The 19867-nt window shown below is 41.8% G+C and overlaps 1 protein-coding gene across 6 annotated transcripts; it reads left to right on the top strand.

The window, feature by feature from the left end:
- Window positions 1-119: 119 nt before the first annotated feature.
- LOC127337175 (uncharacterized) lies at window positions 120-19824 on the top strand. 6 transcript variants are annotated; one of them, XM_071826842.1, is made up of 14 exons: window positions 120-569; window positions 1080-1809; window positions 2529-8512; window positions 8776-10262; window positions 10520-10783; window positions 11709-11926; window positions 12735-13006; window positions 13168-16186; window positions 16258-16390; window positions 17286-17806; window positions 17913-18824; window positions 18900-19073; window positions 19429-19506; window positions 19551-19824. In XM_071826842.1, exons 1-14 carry the CDS (start codon window positions 226-228, stop codon window positions 19635-19637), a joined length of 14223 nt encoding a protein of 4740 aa, XP_071682943.1. In that variant the 5' UTR covers window positions 120-225; the 3' UTR covers window positions 19638-19824. The 6 variants fall into 6 exon arrangements, with proteins under 6 accessions (XP_071682943.1, XP_051220068.1, XP_051220071.1 ...); XM_051364108.2 differs by having other exon boundaries at window positions 121-569; window positions 19429-19824; XM_051364111.1 differs by lacking the exon at window positions 120-569 and having other exon boundaries at window positions 1430-1565; window positions 1690-1809; window positions 2534-8512; window positions 19429-19824.
- The last annotated feature ends 43 nt before the right edge of the window (window positions 19825-19867 follow it).

Genomic DNA, 19867 nt, shown 5'->3' with positions numbered 1-19867 from the left:
CAAATTGTAGAAGACCAAAGAAAATAGTGGCAAAAAGTAAAATTCCCCTCCAAGAAAAGAGAAGCAAATGCCGGCGACGAGTCACAAGTCAAAATCTCTCCAAGCAAGCAAGCCACCAACCAACCAAACAAAACACCCAAATCGGCAAACCCAAATCCCCATCAATCCCATCTCCAAACCCTAGCCCCAATGCCCCGCTAGCTCCGTCCCGATCGCCGGACCGCCATGGATCCGGTGGGCGGCGGGGGCATGCTGCTCGAGGACTTCGGCCAGCGGGTGGACCTCACGCGCCGCATCCGCGAGGTGCTGGCCAACTACCCGGAGGGCACCACCGCGCTGCGCGAGCTCATCCAGAACGCGGACGACGCCGGCGCCTCCCGCGTCCGCCTCTGCCTCGACCGCCGCGCCCACGGCGCCCGCTCCCTGCTCGCCCCGGCGCTCGCCCAGTGGCAGGGCCCGGCGCTGCTGGCGCACAACGACGCCGTCTTCACCGACGACGACTTCGCCAGCATCTCGCGCATCGGGGACAGCAAGAAGGTCTCCCAGGCATGGAAGACCGGACGCTTCGGGTACCCTCCCTCCCCAACTCTCTCCCACTAGTTAGTCAATGCCAACCTTGCTTCGAGCTGTAATCTGCAATCTGAGCTTCCCGACCACTGGAATTGCGCTGGCGTCTGTATTCCCTGTTTATTTCTGTTTTATGTTCCGATGCCATGATTGCTGGGGTGCTTTGTTTGCTGGGCATGATCATTCATGATTTACACAGGAATGTAGCAGCAGTCTCAGCAAGGATAGTTAGTTTGATTATGACCCTGCAGATCCTTCCTTATTTAATGATCGAGTACAGCTTGAGTTCCGCTGTTGCCATTCGTTTTGCAATGCTATGCACCTTTCTACTACACACATGAATGATAATGCCGTTACTAACTTACTATTCTAGTTCTACAACTCATTGCCACATGTTCACTAAGTCGGTACTATCTGGAAAGCTTAGGAAGCAAGTTATTTGTATTTTGCGACCTGTAACTGTTTTGTCAACGTTTCACCCATGTAACTCCCCATGGCTTACGTTTCTGCAGGGTTGGTTTCAACTCGGTGTACCACTTGACCGACCTGCCGTCGTTCGTGAGCGGCAAGTACGTCGTCATGTTCGATCCCCAGGGCGCTTACCTTCCAAACGTGTCGGCGGCAAATCCTGGGAAGCGCATAGACTATGTCAGCTCTACAGCAGTCGCGTTGTACAGCGATCAGCTCTCGCCCTATCGAGCATTCGGCTGCGACATGGAGGCGCCGTTTCAAGGAACCTTGTTTCGTTTCCCTTTGAGGAATGCCGAGCAAGCATCCTCCAGCCGGTTATCGAGACAGGTGTACACGGAAGATGACGTCTTGTTTCTCTTTGCTCAGCTGTACGAGGAAGCTGTATACAATTTGCTTTTTCTTAAGAATGTCCTCGCGCTTGAAATGTACGTGTGGGAGTCTGATATGATTGAGCCAAAGCTAGTATACTCTTGCTCCTTACGGTCAAAGGATGATAATCTGTCGTGGCATCGCCAAGCTCTAATCAGGTTCTCTGGCACTTCTGATGAATCCCTTGAGCAAAACATAGATTCCTTTGCTATGGATTTTGTATCGGAGGCATACCTGGGAGACAAGTTTGAGAAAAAGAGCCATACCTATTTTATTGTACAGGGAATGGCATCCGCATTAAGTAAAATAGGCATTTTCGCAACTGGTGCTGCCAATGAATATGATCTTCATCTACTGCCTTGGGCTTCTGTTGCTGCTTGCATCTCCAAATTGGGGCCTGAGGTAATGGACGAATTCAGTTTCAGTTTGCTAACCTAGACTAGATATACATATACTCCCGTTACTATCTTGGATTTGTTCTTTGTTCAGTTTATGAACCACTGGCATTATTATTTTTTACTTTTGGGCATGCTTTCTGCTTTTGGTTCGTGATTATAGATTTATAGTAGCTGTCATTCATACATGTCAACAGTTATTTCTTTTGGTTGTTCATGGAATGGAACTCGTGATCGGTTGTGTGGACTGTAAAGCTTGTTTGTTTTCATCTGATTTTGCACTTAAACTAGCGACATGGGTATGTGACTAGATCACACAGATTTATAGGTAATTGTTTTGGTCTATTAGCTATGGCTAATGCAATGACCATTGTTTAATGGTTATTCTCTTTGGTGGCAACGGCTGGGCCCTGCCTGTTGTTTTCTGCTGTTGCTTAATTAAAAATCACATCAACAACAGTGCTCTTGTCTAAAAGAGGGGTTCTGTGTAGTGTCATTCCTTTTGGTTTAAGTTCACGGAATCCTTTTAGCTTAAAAACTTCAATGGTGAGTCATAGTTTCTAGAACTACAAATTATTTGGTTGATTTATGTTGCAGAATGAACATCATGGCCTGGCACAATAGCACTTTTTTTTTCTATGACATGGCACATTATTTCAGTGTCTTGATTTTCGTTTGTTAGCGTTTGCTGTTTTTATGCTTTATGGTAATTACTGAATTTTACAGGATAGTCATCTCAGACAAGGTCATGCATTCTGTTTTCTTCCTTTGCCAGTAAGGACAGGGTTATCTGTGCATGTAAATGGTTATTTTGAAGTTTCGTCCAATCGGCGTGACATTTGGTACGGAGCTGACATGGACAGGGGTGGTAAGCTTCGCTCTGATTGGAACAGGCTATTGCTAGAAGATGTTCTTGCTCCATTGTTCAGAGAACTGTTGCTGGCGTTACGGACACTTTCAGACTCCACAATATTGTATTATTCCTTATGGCCAACTGGTGTATACGAGGAACCCTGGAGTATTCTTGTGGAACAAATATACAAAGTTATCTACGGCTCTCCAGTTTTGCACTCAGAGATCAAAGGTGGGACATGGATATCACCGGCTGAGGCTTTGCTTCATGATGAGGGGTTCTTGAGAAGCAATGATCTTAGTGAAGCTCTTGTGTTGTTAGGCACGCCTGTTGTTCGTGTACCAAGTGAAATTGTTGATATGTTTTCGAAATTCTATGTGAAGTCTCTAAAACGGGTCATTCCTGCTACAGTGAGACATTACCTCCGAGATTTTGTAAAACTTGGTATGTTAGGAAAATCTCATAAGCTAATATTACTGGAATATTGCCTTAATGATCTGGATAGTGCTGATATTGGTAAATGCATGAATGGCCTCCCACTGATTCCACTAGCAAATAAGCAGTATGGGATGTTTTCTGATATTTCACAAGGGAACCACTATTATGTCTGCAGTAAGACAGAATATGAGCTTCTTTCTGCGCTTGGTGACAGAATAATTGACCGAAGTATCACCCCCGTGCTACTAGAAAAGTTGCATCAGATAGCCAAAAGTTCCCAGGTAAACATTTCACTGATTGATGGTCCAATCTTTCTTCAGTTCTTCCCCAGGCTATTTCCTCCTGGATGGAAGTGTAGAAACCAAGTTCCTTGGGGTCAATTATCGGGTGGATCATCTCCTACGGCAGACTGGTTTAAACTCTTTTGGCAGTATATTGGGGAACACTCGTATGATCTTGATTTGTTTACTGACTGGCCTATACTGCCTTCAACTTCTGGACACCTTTACAGAGCATCTACAGTATCAAAGTTAATTGAAACAGAGTCGCTATCTAGTTTGATGAAGGAACTCTTGGCCAAGTTAGGTTGCAAGATACTAGACACCAAGTATTTAAGTGCATATCAACAACTGGCTCATTACGTGTATAAAGGCGATGCTACTGGAGTTATCCATTCAATCTTTGGGATTGTTTCACTAGAGGGAGTAGATTTGCATGCGCTGTTTCAACACATCACACCTGGTGAGAAAAATGAGCTGTACCAGTTTCTTCTGGATCCAAAATGGTACTTAGGAGTCTGCCTTTCTGATACGAACATAAAGTTATGCAAAGAGTTGCCCATCTTCAGAGTATTTGATGGAGGATGTCCCAGTTCTTATGGCTTCTCCGATTTGTCCCATTCAAGAAAGTATATGCCACCTCTTGGTGTTCCTGAGCACCTACTCAACTCTGATTTCCTGTTCTGTATATCCCCAAGCAATGAAGATATCATAATGAGGTACTATGGTGTTGAGCGCTTGTCAAAATCAATCTTCTACCAGAGGTATGTTCTGAACAAGTTAGATCAGTTGCAAACAGGGGTTCGTGATTCAGTTCTACTGACCATCTTACAAGATCTGCCCCAGCTGTCCTTGGAGGATCCAAGGTTTAAGGAAGGCTTGAAAGTCCTTAGATTCGTCCCAACTATTAATGGGACCTTGAGAAGTCCTCAATCTCTTTATGATCCTCGGGTGGAAGAACTCTATGCTCTTCTGCAGGAATCAGACTGCTTTCCCAGCGGCTTATTTGAAAACCCAGAAGTTCTTGATATGTTGCTCTGTTTGGGTCTTAGAACCTCTGTTTCTACTGATACTATAATAGAAAGTGCCCGACAAATTGATTCGCTTGTGCACAAAGATCAGGAGAAGGCTCATTCAAGGGGTAAAGTGCTTCTTTCATATCTTGAAATTCATGCTCAAAAGTGGCATGTACATAAGGCACTTGATGTCCGGAAGAGGTTAAATATGCTTGTGAAAGTTACTACTGCGCTGAGGCCTCGTGATACTTCTGGGGGATTTGATCTAGATAAGTTCTGGAGTGACTTGAGAATGATTTGTTGGTGTCCTGTGTTGGTCACTGCACCAAGCCCAACACTGCCATGGCCTTCAGTATCCTCCATGATAGCTCCACCTAAGCAAGTAAGGCTGCAGGAGGATATGTGGATCGTTTCTGCCAGCTCGCGTATACTTGATGGTGAATGCACTTCCTCAGCTTTGTCTTACAGCTTAGGATGGTCATCTCCTCCTTCTGGAAGTGTAATCGCGGCTCAGTTGCTTGAGCTTGGTAAGAACAATGAAATTGTGACCGATCAAGTCCTTCGGCAAGAATTAGCTTTGGTGATGCCTAAGATTTATTCGTTACTGACTAATTTGATTGGTTCTGATGAAATGGATATTGTCAAAGTCGTTCTTGAGGGCTGCAGATGGATTTGGGTGGGTGATGGATTTGCGAAAGTTGAGGAAGTTGTTCTTAGTGGCCACCTCCACCTTGCACCTTACATTCGTGTCATTCCAATTGATTTAGCAGTTTTCAAGGATTTGTTCTTGGATCTTGGCATAAAGGAGCACCTTAGCCCTGTGGATTATGCTAGTATTCTGACCAGAATGGCCACGAGGAAAGCCACAGCTTCCCTAGAAGCTGAAGAACTAAGAACAGCTGTCTTGGTGGTGCAGCATCTAGCTGAGTTCCGGTTTCAGGATCAGCAAACACAGATATATTTACCTGATTCTTCGGCTAGGCTCTGTCTATCTTCTGAACTAGTATTTAATGATGCCCCTTGGCTTCTTGACTCTGGTCATGACATCATTGGTAATGCGTCGAGCATTGCTTTCAGCTCAAAGAAGTATGTTCACAACTTTGTGCATGGTAATATTTCTAATGATGTGGCAGAAAGGCTCGGTGTTCGCTCTCTTCGCCGTCTCTTGCTTGCTGAGAGTTCCGATTCAATGAATTTGAGTTTATCAGGGGTTGCAGAGGCTTTTGGACAACATGAAGATTTGACTACAAGACTCAAGCATATTGTGGAGATGTATGCAGATGGTCCTGGGATTCTCTTTGAGCTGGTACAGAATGCGGAAGATGCTAAAGCTTCTGAGGTTGTTTTTCTATTGGATAAAACCCAGTATGGTACTTCATCAATTCTTTCACCTGAAATGGCTGAATGGCAGGGGCCTGCTCTCTACTGCTTTAACGATTCAGTTTTTAGTCCACAAGATCTTTATTCCATTTCACGAATCGGTCAAGACAGCAAACTTGAGAAGCCTTTTGCTATAGGAAGGTTTGGTCTTGGCTTCAATTGTGTCTATCACTTCACTGACATGCCTGGATTTGTTTCTGGCGAGAATATTGTCATGTTTGATCCACATGCATGTTATTTACCAGGAATATCCCCTTCTCATCCAGGTTTAAGGATAAAATTTGTAGGACGGAGGATCTTAGAACAGTTCCCTGATCAGTTCACACCATTCTTACACTTTGGTTGTGACCTGGAACAGCCATTTCCAGGTACACTTTTCCGGTTTCCTCTCAGGAATGAAGCCGCTGCTTGTAGAAGTCAAATAAAGCGTGAACAATATGCAACCCATGATGTAGAGATGCTTTTCTCTTCATTCTCTGAAGTTGTATCTGAGGCTCTACTTTTTCTCCGCAATGTTAAAAAGATAACTTTGTATGTCAAGGAACATGACTCCCAGGAGATGCGACTTGTTCATTGTGCCTCGAAGCATAACAGTTGCGAGGTGTCCAAAGAGCCACATGCACTTAATACGATGCTTGCATATGTAAATGGAAATCAATCAGCAGGAATGGATAGAAATACTTTCTTCAATAAGTTGAATAAGACAAAAGACAGTGATTTACCCTGGAGTTGTCAAAAGGTTGCTATTCTTGAGCAAAGCCCTACTGCGCACTTTGTGCATTCATGGATCTTAACCGAGTGTATAGGTGGGGGTCATGCTAGAAAGTTGTCAACTGCCTCCGATAGTAAGTCTCATTTCTTTGTTCCCTGGGCATCTGTTGCTGCATATCTGCATTCTGTGAGTGTGGACGATACCAAAGAACTGTCTGGTGAAGCTGAAGTCAACCGTGACGATTTTGTTCTCAAGCATTTAGCTCTTCGATCTTCTCAGGGAAGGAATTTATTTGAGGGTCGGGCCTTTTGCTTTCTTCCTCTACCAATTAATACTAGCATACCAGTGCATGTAAATGCTTATTTTGAACTATCTTCAAATCGGAGGGATATCTGGATAGGAAATGACATGGCTGGAGGAGGAAGAGTGCGATCTGAATGGAATCTTGCACTGCTTGAAGATGTTGCTGCTCCTGCTTATGGGCACCTCCTTGCAGCCATGGCAGAAGAGCTTGGTCCCTCTGACCTGTTTCTCTCATTTTGGCCTACTGCTGTAAGTGTGGAGCCGTGGTCTTCCATGGTGAGGAAGCTGTATGTATCGATTGCAGAACTTGGACTTCATGTTTTGTATACAAAAGCTCGAGGTGGCCATTGGGTGTCAACAAGGCAAGCTATTTTCCCTGATTTCAGTTTCTCAAAGGCAACCGAGCTGGCGGAAGTGCTCTCGCAAGCTGGTTTGCCTTTGGTATCTGTATCCAAGCCAATAGTAGACAGTTTCAGGAATGCATATCCATCAGTTCATCTCCTGAATCCTCATTTGTTAAGGAATTTGTTGATCCGACGGAAGCGTGGGTTCAGAAGCAGAGAAGAGGCCATAGTTGCCCTGGAGTATTGCCTGAGTGATATCGATGATCCTTCCCTTTCTGATAAATTGCATGGATTGGCTCTTCTTCCTTTGGTAAATGGATCATTCACAACATTTAATAACCGAGGGGAGGGTGAAAGAGTATTCTTTACTTCACAAATGGAATTTGACTTTCTTAAGGATTCCATACCACATCTTGTTATTGATAACTCTTTACCAGATGGTGTTTTGAAGCAGTTGTTTGACATAGCTTCTTCTGCACGCTCAAACATTTACTTATTTACTTGCAGTATCCTCGTTGAGCTGTTGCCCAGAATTTTGCCGCCTGAATGGCAGCACGCCAAGCAGGTATCTTGGTTTCCTGAACAGCAAGGCCAGCCAAGCGTGGAATGGATGATGTCACTTTGGAATTTCTTGCTTCATTCATGTGAAGATCTTTCAATATTTGCAAAATGGCCCATACTACCGCTTGCAGATGGCAAGCTTATGCAACTTGGTAGTGCTTCAAATGTAATAAGAGATGATGGCTGGAGTGAAAATATGCACTCATTGCTTCAGAAACTGGGCTGTTTCTTTCTGAGACCTGATCTGCAGATAGAGCATCCACAGTTAGCTAATTATGTTCAGGAATCCACTGCAGCTGGTGTTCTTAATGCTCTGCATTCTGTTGCTTCTAATGTCCAGGATATTAAAGAACTGTTCCAGAATACTTCATTGGCAGAAACACATGAGCTCCGCAGTTTTATTTTCCAGTCAAAGTGGTTTTCAGGAAATCAGATAAACACATCACATATGAATACAATCAGGAACCTCCCTATATTTGAATCTTATAAATCTAGGGAGCTTGTTAGTTTGACAACTCCTAGAAAGTGGCTTAAACCTGATGGTGTACATGAAGATCTGTTGAATGGAAGCTTTATAAGAACCGAGTCTGAAAAGGAAAAGTCGATTTTAGTGTCATACTTTGGTATCAGGGAACCTGAAAAGGCTGAATTTTACACGGACCATGTGCTTCCTCGGATGTCAGAGTTTCTATCACAGCCAGCTGTTCTTTCAGCAATTGTTCGTGATGTGAAGCTGTTGATAGAAAACAATAGTTCTGTGAGAGATCTATTGTCTGAAATCCCTTTTGTCTTAACAGCTAGTGGAGCATGGCTACATCCTTCCAGGTCTCTCTCTCTCTCTCTCTGTGTGTGTGTGTGTGTGTGTGTGTGTGTGTGACATGTGAAAATGTTACTCCAATTGCTAGTGGAGCATTTAGGTTGGTAGACCTTATTTTGATTTTCTTGTATGCTCCAATTGCTTTTTTTATTTGCGATTCCACTAGGATGAGGTGTCAATAACCTAAACATTTATTTTGATTTCTTCTCTTTTGTCCTTCATTTACTCTCTGGACTTCAGTATAAATAAGGTAACACTTGTAATTCTTCAGGCTTTATGATCCTGGTGTGCCAGAGTTCCATAAGTTACTGCACAAAGAAACCTTCTTTCCTTCAGAAAAGTTCATGGCAACTGAAATGATTGAATTATTGGCAAGTTTTGGACTGAAAAGAAAAATGGGATTTAGTACTTTGCTTGACATTGCAAGGTCAGTCTCACTGGTGCACAATTCAGGACAGGATGATGATGCATTTGTGCGTGGACAGATGCTACTTACATATCTTAATGTGCTTGAATGGAAGACGTCAAACATGGAGGACAAGGATACCTTCAATGAGGATGGTGCTGTGGAAGCTTCTAACACTGATGGAAATTTGGAGGCAGAAAATAAAGAGGATAGGTGTGACCCAGACCTAACTATTATGTCTTTGTTCTCAAACTTTGATCTTGACCTACCAGAGCATGAGTTTTGGTCAGAGCTGAAAAACATTTCTTGGTGTCCTGTCCATGTTGCACCGTTACTCAAAGGAATTCCATGGTTCATATCCGAAGATCATGTAGCAACCCCAGTCATTACAAGGCCGAGATCACAAATGTGGCTTGTTTCATCAAAAATGCGGATACTGAGTGCTGATTCTTGTTCCATGTATCTGCAAAGAAAACTTGGTTGGTTAGACACACCAAATTTGAACATTTTGTTGTCACAATTAGTTGAGCTTTCCAAGTCTTATGATGAACTGAAGATGTTTTCTGAAGACACAGACATTGATGCAGTCCTACAAAAGGAGATCAAACTAATCTACTCGAAATTACAAGATATTGTTGACAGTGGTGATGCCAACATTCTAAAAAAGAATCTGGATGGAATTCCATGGGTTTATATAGGGGACAGGTTTGTGCCTCCAGATGCACTTGCATTTGAATCACCTGTAAAATATCATCCTTATCTCTATGCAGTTCCGTCTGAACTGTCGGAATATAAAAGTTTACTCTTGAAGTTGGGTGTGAGGCAGACATTTGATGCAATAGATTATCTTAATGTGCTTCGTCGCTTACAAGGTGATGCCAAAGGAGAGCAATTGTCTGCAGAGCAACTGAGTTTTGTTCATTGTGTTTTAGAAGCATTTGTGGATTGTTATCCTGACAGTCAAGCAGCTGATGCTGTACTGAATTCGTTGGTGATTCCAGATTCATTTGGTGTCCTGACACCTTCGAGAAATCTTATCTATAATGATGCACCCTGGATGGATACGGATCCTAGTTCAAAGCATTTTGTGCATCATACTATTGGTAATGATCTGGCTAATAGATTAGGGGTACGATCTCTTCGCGGATCTTCGTTACTGGATGATGAGCTAATGAGAGATTTGCCATGCATGGAATATGCTAAAATAAGCGAGTTGCTGGCTCTGTATGGTGAGAGTGATTTCCTTTTGTTTGACCTTATAGAGCTTGCTGACTCTTGCAATGCAAAGAAAGTGCACCTAATATATGATAAACGAGATCATCCAAAGCAGTCCTTATTGCAGCAAAATCTAGGTATGCTAGAAACCGTCTCTCTGTCCATTTATTTCAATGATACTCCTTCTGCCCTGAAAAGTATGTCTCAACTTTTTCTAAATCCAGATGTATCTATACATTAATCTGATACATCCTTTTTGGGACGGAGGGAGTATTTTTCTTTACTCCAAAAAACAGTCTGCTATCAGTAGTTATTATTTTGTTTTTTCTGCTTACCTGAATGTTGACCCATTTAATGTATGCTTAATGATTGTTTCCCCCCCAAAAAACTGTAGGTGACCTTCAGGGTTCTTCATTGACAGTGGTCTTTGAAGGAACCATGATAAGCCGAGAAGAAGTTTGCAGCCTCCAACTTCCTCCTCCTTGGAAACTGAGGGGAAACATTCTTAACTATGGTTTGGGACTTCTTAGCAGCTATTTTGTATGTGATGCCTTGACTATTCTATCTGCTGGTTATTTCTACGTTTTCGATCCTTTGGGCTTGACTGGTGGTGCGACCTCCACTGCCACCTCATCTGCCAAATTCTTCTCTTTGATAGGTACAGTTATTACCTCAATTACATTCACTGAATTCATCTGTATAATTATTTTTCACATTCTCATTGGTTAGGAATTGTTAGGGCATATTCAAATGTCCAAAGTAAAGTCTGAGCCAAGGCAAATGTGGCCTACTTATATAAGATCCTTAGAAAACCTTGGAGCCACTTTTCTTTACCACAATGGATACACTTTTCTGCCAGTAGAAAGAAACTGTTAGGCTTTTTCATCACTTAATCACAGCTATAAGCAATATGGACTTTGTCGTGGAAATATCTTGTGACTTGAAAAGTATAATCACTGGCTTATGCTTCATTCAAAATGTTCAGGATTATTGGTCTAAACATAAGCATTGCACATTGAGAATAATTTGTATCACAATTTGCTTAAAGTCTTCAAACTTGTGATACTTTCCAACTGCTGAGTCTGATCAAGATGTTAATCATTAGATTGACCATTTTTTTCTATGTATACTTGCAAATTGCAGGGACCACCAGCTTAAATTTGGATAAAGATATACTATCCTAGATTATATATTTGGTTTTTTACATGATCCAAAATTAGACAAGAAACGGAAAATAAGCTAAAAGAAATAAGTTTCACCATCTGATGATCTGCGCCAAATTCCCTTTGGGCAGAGGGCTCTGTCGAGGGTCAAAACTTAATGAACTCATTAATCCATTAAATTTGTTTTGAATCCACATTGAGATGCATATTATTCCATGTCTGCTGGATGTATTATTTATGCCACTGCAATAGTTCATCAATTGAACTGTTGTATTACTGTTACGCAAATTGTATGCACATGTTAATTTCATTGTTTATTCGTTGTCGTTTATATTAGTATATTTTGGAGGAAGTCCTCGTTTAGTATCTGCTCATGTTTTTATAGTTTGGATAAAGCCCTTAACACTGCTGGCTTTTCAGGAAATGACTTGGTTGAGAGGTTTCGCGATCAATTCATCCCAATGCGTGTTACACAGGAGGCGTCATTATCTTCTGCAAACTCCACGGTTATTCGGATGCCTTTATCATCAAAATGCCTAAAAGAACTTGAGGCAGGTTGTAACAGAGTACAGCAGATTTTTGATCGATTTATACAGAATCCATCTAGTACTCTCCTGTCCCTGCGGTCAGTCATTCAGGTAAGGTTTATTCGTGGATAGCTTTCACATTAAAGTAGAACCATAATACTTTCTGTACATTCCATCAAGTCTTTCCGCTGCATGTGTTACATCTTGCTCTACTATCGACTTCCATATCATGTGACCACATCAATTTACTTTAAACCGCAAATAAGACACTTTCATTTACATTACACTGTTCATTCCTTTAAGATAAAGTTTCACGTTGTTTGTAGTTTGTTTGATTAAGAGCCTATCTTATATTTCAATATCGACATTTATTTCTTCCAAGATTATTAGCAAGTACTTCCTTTATTTGATTTTTGGCATATTGTTAATTGGTATTACCCTTCTCTTCTGTTTTATTAAATTCTGTTGGGATAATTTGGGTCTGCTATTCTATGTTACTAGATTTATTCAGTGTATAATGTGAACTTGTTACTCAGTGTATTCAGAGGGACACTATTTCTTGTGGACTAAAACATTGGATGTACTAGTATAATATTATTGGTAGAAATGCCAGAGCTCTTTCGATATCTGTTGATCCTTTTGATGTAGAATAATTTATCGAACAACATTTGTTACATGGTTATTTTTTTTATGAAGCTACTATTTTTATTTATACATGGCCAACCTGTATACTATTTTTATAGATAGTAGTCGCAACTAAAAAGGTTTACTGCATCCACTTGATAGTGACAATACAGTACATGGCATCTATTCAGACACAGTGATGATAAAGTCTTAATGGATGATTTGAGAGCATAATTTATAGAACTCAAACATGATCCTCGGCATTTATTGTGTGCTGTCAATATGTTTTGATCAGGTATCTTTATCAACATGGGAGGATGGATCCTCTCAGCCAACCCTGAATTATTCCGTGCTTGTTGACCCATCAGTAGCTACTCTGAGGAACCCATTTTCGGAAAAGAAATGGAGAAAGTTTCAGCTATCCAGAATATTTTCAAGTACAAGTGCAGCTATCAAAATGCAAGCTATAGATGTGCATGTCATTGAGAGTGGCTGCAGTTATATTGATAAATGGTTTGTTGCCCTCTGCCTTGGATCAGGGCAAACACGGAATATGGCTCTTGACAGGTTTGTCTCTTTCAGCTCATACCATAGTTGTGAGCCTTTTATATATTAAATATCCATTTGATTTACCTAGTTTGACCATTTCCCAATAAACTTCCATGAATTTTGTTAAATCTGTCTGCTGATGAAAACGTCTTTGTCATGCTGATTTATTTCTGTTTCAGGCGGTATCTTGCCTACAACTTAACCCCTGTCGCTGGAGTAGCAGCTCACATAGCTCGAAATGGAGTACCAACCAATATAAATGCATCCAGTTCTATCCTATCTCCTCTACCGCTATCTGGGTCAATAAGCATGCCAGTTACGACTCTAGGCCATTTCATTGTGAGGCATGATGGCGGGCGTTACATTTTTGGCAGCACACATGATAGATCTTTGCGAGAACTTGAAATGGACAGAAACAAATTGGTTGAAGCATGGAATGAGGAACTTATGCTATGTGTGCGTGATTCATATGTTGAGATGGTCTTAGAATTTCAAAAGCTTAGGAAGGACCCTCTATCTTCTGCTATTGAGTCAAGGTGTGCACACTCTGTGAGTATTATTTTACAGGCTTATGGTGATAGAGTATATTCTTTTTGGCCAAGATCAAGACAACCTACAGCTGCACTCACTGGCCATGGTTCTACTATAACCAATTTGAATTCACCAAGAACATCTAAAGCAGACTGGCAATCCCTGATAGAGCAAGTTATAAGACCATTCTATTTACGGTTGGCTGATCTCCCTGTTTGGCAACTTTACCGGGGAAATCTTGTTAAAGTAGGTGAGGGTATGTTCTTGTCTCACTCAGGGAGCGGGGATGATGATAACCTTCCATCTGCTACGGTCTGTAGTTTCATCAAAGAGCACTATCCTGTTTTTTCTGTTCCATGGGAGTTGGTTAGTGAAATCCAAGCAGTTGGAGTTACTGTAAGAGAGATCAGGCCCAAGATGATTAGAAATCTACTGAAAGAGTCTTCAACCATTTTACTTCGATCTATTGAAACATATATAGATGTTCTTGCATATTGCTTCTCCGATATGGACCCATACCGGTTTTCTGATCTACATAGACCCGAGCAGTCACACCTTAACAGTCAACTTGCTGAACCATTGAATTCTTCCGTACCACATTTTATGCCATCTTCAAGGAGCTCCTTGTCTTACCACACAAGTACACAGAGGCCAGGTACTTCTGGGGGCGACGCACTTGAAATTATGACATACTTCGGGAAGGCCCTATACGACTTCGGTCGGGGGGTTGTGGAGGATATCAGCAATACTAATGGCCCAGCATCCCATAGGGCCCAAGCTGGTGAGAATAGTGTGTTGTCATCTATCATATCTGAACTCAAAGGTGTCCCATTTCCGACGTCAACAAAATGTCTAACAAGGCTGGGAGCTACTGAACTTTGGATTGCCAGTGAGGAGCAGCAGCTATTGATGCGCCCCTTGTTGGATCGCTTTATCCATCATCAATGTGTAGAAAAACCCTTCTTGGCGCTGCTGCTGTCCACTCAGGTTATTCATGTGCCTCTGAAGTTGAGGAGTTTTTCTCCTCACTTATTATCAGGCCATTTGAAGCACCTATTTGATGAGCATTGGGTACGTGCAGTCGAGAGGAAGCCACAATGGATTCCCTGGGTCAATAATGCTGATTCATCAACTACTGGGCCAACTCCTAAATGGATTAGAAGCTTCTGGAAAATATTTAGCTCCTTGAATGGTGACCTTTCACTTTTGTCTGATTGGCCCTTGATTCCTGCTTTTCTAAACAGGCCAGTTCTGTGCTCTGTGAAAGACTGTCATCTAATATTTGTACCTCCGATGGATGATTCAACTACTCGGACGTCACATGTTAGTGGGGTTGTTGATGATGCAGCTAGAGAGGTTGACACGTCTGGTCCACAAGGAGACGACACTGGTGAAGCTGTACAGAAGAGCGCACTTGATACTGCATTCGAGTCAATGAACTCAAAGTTTCCATGGTTGACTGCTCTGCTTAATCAGTTGAACATACCAATTTTCGATTTGTCTTTCCCAGAGTGTGCTGCCATATGCAATTTGTTTCCTTCACGTGATCGAGCTCTTGGACAGATGATTGCTTCTAAGTTAGTTTCATCAAAAAATGCTGCTCATTTACCTTCATCACTCAGTCTATCAAGTGAAGACTGTGATAGACTGTTCATGTTATTTGTCTCAGAGTTCAGATTATCTAGCAGGCACCTGTATCAGAGAGAAGAACTGGAGGTCTTGAGAGAACTTCCAATGTATAAAACAGTTACAGGAACATACACTAGTCTGTTAGGGTCCGATCATTGCATTATTTCTCCTACAGCGTTCTTTCACCCCAGTGATTCCCGGTGTCTTTCTAGCTCAGATGATGGAAATTTGTTTCTTCAGGCTTTGGGGGTTGAACAATTAAATGATCAAGAAATACTAATGAGGTTTGCTTTGCCTGGCTTTGGGAGTAAAACAGTTCAAGAGCAGGAAGAAATTTTAGCTTACTTGTATGCTAACTGGAAAGATCTGCAACTGAATCCAGCTACAGTAAATACATTGAGGGAGACTAATTTTGTGACAAATGCAGATGAGTTTTCTACAGAGCTATTCAAACCAAAGGAACTACTTGACCCTTCGGATGCTTTGCTGGCTTCAGTATTTTCTGGGGAGAGAAATAAGTTCCCTGGCGAAAGGTTCATGGCAGATGGTTGGCTTGCTATACTCAGAAAAGCGGGTCTTCGAACATCCACAGAGGCTGATATGATAGTACAGTGTGCGATGAAAATAGAAACAATGGGACATGATGTGATGTCATCTTCAGAAAATCATGATGACTTCAATGAAGACTTGTCAGACAGAAAAAACGAAATTCCCTTTGAGTTATGGTCTTTGGCAGAATCTGTTGTAAATGTGATTTTGGCAAATTTCGCTACTTTGTATAATAGTGATTTTTGCCAAAAGATCGGAAAGATTGTATTTGTGCCTGCAGAAAAAGGCTTTCCATGTATTGGTGGCAAGAAAGGGGGTAAAAGGGTACTAGCCTCTTATAGTGAAGCTATCTTATCAAAAGACTGGCCATTAGCATGGAGTTCTGCTCCAATTCTTGCCAAACAAGCAATTATCCCCCCTGATTATTCTTGGGGAGCATTTCGGCTTCGGAGTCCTCCTGCCTTCTCTACAGTTCTGAAGCACTTGCAGGTCAATGTCGTTAAATACTTACATCTTATTATCAAAATGTTTCTTCCTTAACTTTTGGTTGATCTAAACAGACTGTTGGGAGAGGCAATGGTGAGGACACGCTGGCGCACTGGCCATCTTCATCAGGGATAATGACGGTAGAAGACGCCTTTCTCATGATCTTGCGGTACTTGGATAAAGTATGGGGGACAATATCGTCTTCAGGTAGCTCAGAAACAACTAATTACTTCTACTTCACTGAATATGCCATATATTCGTTTGCCATTTGTGATAACATATTTAGTTCCTCATCTTTGCACTGTCTTCGATTCCAATTACTTGTGGTGAAGTGTGCTCTCTCTTTTGTTTTTTTTACTATAAGACACCTAATGCTATGCTTAACATTGCAACCAGTCCCGATTCTATTCAGTGAGGATTAATACTTGAGTGTAATCTTGCATATTTTTGTGTGGCCTTTATGGCGACATCATTCTTGAACCTGAAATGGATGTGCGAGTCTCCTAAACTCTAGATTTTTTCTAAGTTTCTTTTTCACCCAAAACTTCGGGGGCAAGCTCTGTAGATACTCCGTATTTCTATATAGGATGTAGTGAAATATTGCAAGCGGCTTGTTTTCTGCACCCACTCAATATCTTCATTTATTTCTGCCAGAGTCATTCTGTTACTGAGTGAGATTTACTTCTTACCGATAATATGAAGAAGTGAACAGCTGCATGATCATGTTTCAGTATGCCTATCCATGTTGCTTGATAAGGGCATTAAGAAGTCATAACTCATAACTGTAATGAACTTAGAAGTCATCACTCATAATAAAGCGAAATTTCTAATACTGAACTTACTAAGACATGCCTTTGAGCCAGCTCTTCTTTGCTATGCTATATAAAGAGAAACACATAAGGGACAGGTGCAATGAGTTGTTGCTGCTTTGTGGAAAGAGTTATGCCATTACTCTAAACTGATTTTTAAAATCCTGCTCTTCTTTGCTATGCTATATAAAGAGAAACACATAAGGGAAAGGTGCAATGGGTTATTGCTGCTTTGTGAAAAGAGATATGCCATTACTCTAAACTGATTTTTTAATTGCTTGTTTTTTTTGCAGAAAAAACAGAATTGCAGAAACTGGCATTTATACCAGTTGCAAATGGTACTCGCTTAATAGCAGCAAAATCACTCTTTGCTCGTCTGACTATCAACATGTCACCTTTTGCTTTCGAGCTTCCAAGTCTGTATCTTCCATCTGTCTCCATTCTTAGAGAAATTGGGATGCAGGAAAGTCTTACAAACTCCTACGCAAAGGAGCTTCTTCTAGATATCCAAAAGGCATGTGGTTACCAGCGCCTGAACCCAAATGAACTCCGCGCAGTGATGGAAATCTTGGACTACATGTCTTCAGGAGTCAACCAGGCTATCTCAGATGGTTCAGAAGGACTTTTTGATTCTGTAATACCAGATGATGGCTGCAGGCTTGTCTCGGCTACATCATGTGTGTATATTGACCCATATGGTTCTCATTTGCTGAGTAATATAAATACATCCAGGATAAGGTTTGCTCACCCAGATCTTCCTCAGAACATTTGCAAGGCCTTGGGCATAAAGAAACTCTCCGATGTCATTACAGAGGTACACTTCTCTAATGGGTTCTAAAACTTTGTTGCCAGTTAGATTATTGTGGAAGCAATTTTAATTGATTTTCTATTTCAAATTAACTTAAATTTTCCCTTGTCAGGAACTTGATGGAAAAGAAGAACTTCAGGTTCTGGACAGCATTGGCTCAGTTACCTTGGATATAATAAAAGCGAAGCTACTCAGTAAATCTTTGCATGATGCATTAAGGATTGTGATGATCGGTATAACCAATCATTTCCCTTCTTTTGAAGCCCTCAATCTAGTGCAGATAGAAACAATACTGAAGGATATATCACAGAATCTGCAGCTTGTTAAACATGTCCATACTCGCTTTCTTATGCTTCCCAATCTCCAAGATGTTACAAGGACTGCTCAGCATCCTTCTATTCCAGAATGGTCAAGCAATGGAAAGCACCGAAGCATTTATTTTGCCAACAAATCCACGGGTCATATTCTAATTGCAGAGCCCCCAAGTTTTTTGACAATACATGACATTGTTGGAATTGTCGTGAGCCATAGATTAGGGGCACCAGTAATCTTGCCTATTGCTTCGGTATTTGCATGCCCAGATGGTTCAGAGAAAGAAGTGCTTGAAATACTCCATCTAGGCACTGACATTGGAGTTTCGAAGCGCGAAGGAAGGTATGCTGGTTCCCTGGGAGCAGAGTTATTATCACAAGATGCTCGTCAGGTACAGTTCCTTCCTTTAAGACCATTCTATAGCGGAGAAATTGTGGCATGGAAGACAGGAAAAGAGGGGGAAAAGCTTAGGTACGGTAGGGTCCCTGAAGATGTAAGGCCATCAGCCGGCCAAGCACTTTACAGGTTTCCAGTGGAGACAGCTCCCGGCGAGACTCGCATGCTACTCTCCAGTCAGGTTTACTCGTTTAAGAGCGTTTCAATGGCTGACCTCTCTTCTGCACCTTTCCAACTGGATGGTGGTAGAGTGGAAGAAGCTGGACCACCGGGCCAGTCGTCCATCAGTGGTAGAACTGAGGTCGCAGGCGATATGGTTAGTTTCCTTTGTTGTGCGTCTCTACTCTTTGCAAGCTGAATTGTTGCCATAAAGTAGATTTACTGTTTACAGGCTCCTGGGCTTGAATACGGCAAAGTATCTTCCACTGAGCTGGTGCAAGCAGTCCACGATATGCTTTCAGCTGCAGGGGTAAGGGTGGATGCCGAGAAGGAAACACTGCTGCAGACTACTCTTACCTTGCAAGACCAGCTTAAAGAATCTCAAGTGGCTCTATTGATGGAGCAGGTTTGTTCACTTCAATATCTCTTGATGCATTTCTTACTGGTAGCGTCTGTCAGTCAGTCATCTCTACTAGGACAGTCTTTGTTCTTGTGTACCATGTTTTAGGAGATTTTCACCAGGATTTTTATCAAACAATATTTTCATTGGATGTCAACTCATTGACTGGGAAATTCATCATTTCATAGTTGATAAATATAGTAGTACTCTAGGTAGAAAAAACTTCACTGTTGCGCTGCATAGCATATCGTAAGCTGCCTAGTTGGCATTATAGAGTCACTCTTCTGAATTCCAACTGAATGCACTTCTTTTGCATATGCTTGCATATGACACTGAAAACCTGTTTGAACTACCACTGTAGGAGAAAGCGGAGTCGGCAGTCAAAGAAGCTGATATTGCCAAGTCTGCGTGGTCATGCCGCGTCTGCCTGAACTCCGAGGTCAACATGACTCTAATACCATGCGGCCATGTCCTGTGTAATAGATGCTCGAGCTCGGTGTCACGGTGTCCATTTTGCCGGACACAAGTATCCAGAACGATGAAAATATTCAGGCCATGAAAATAGGTTAGGGACATCTGTTTGACGTTACGGGTTGTGTCATCATATCATACCGGGCATGATTGCCGTGCCATTTGCTTTCCATGATTTGCTAGGGTGGAAAACAATGGGCCTCTGTGTAAATATTATAACTCTAGCTCTTGTATAGCCACAGTGCATTTTAGTGCAGATTCGTTGCAAAGTCTCTTGTCACTCCAACTTGTCTAGCAATGCTCGGTTCCTGACATGATACGAACTAGTA

The sequence above is a fragment of the Lolium perenne genome, chromosome 2 (assembly GCF_019359855.2).
Source record: "Lolium perenne isolate Kyuss_39 chromosome 2, Kyuss_2.0, whole genome shotgun sequence".
NCBI lineage: Eukaryota > Viridiplantae > Streptophyta > Magnoliopsida > Poales > Poaceae > Lolium > Lolium perenne.
The sequence above is the reverse complement of the archived record's forward strand: the minus strand, read 5'-3'. Positions and strand labels throughout refer to the sequence as shown.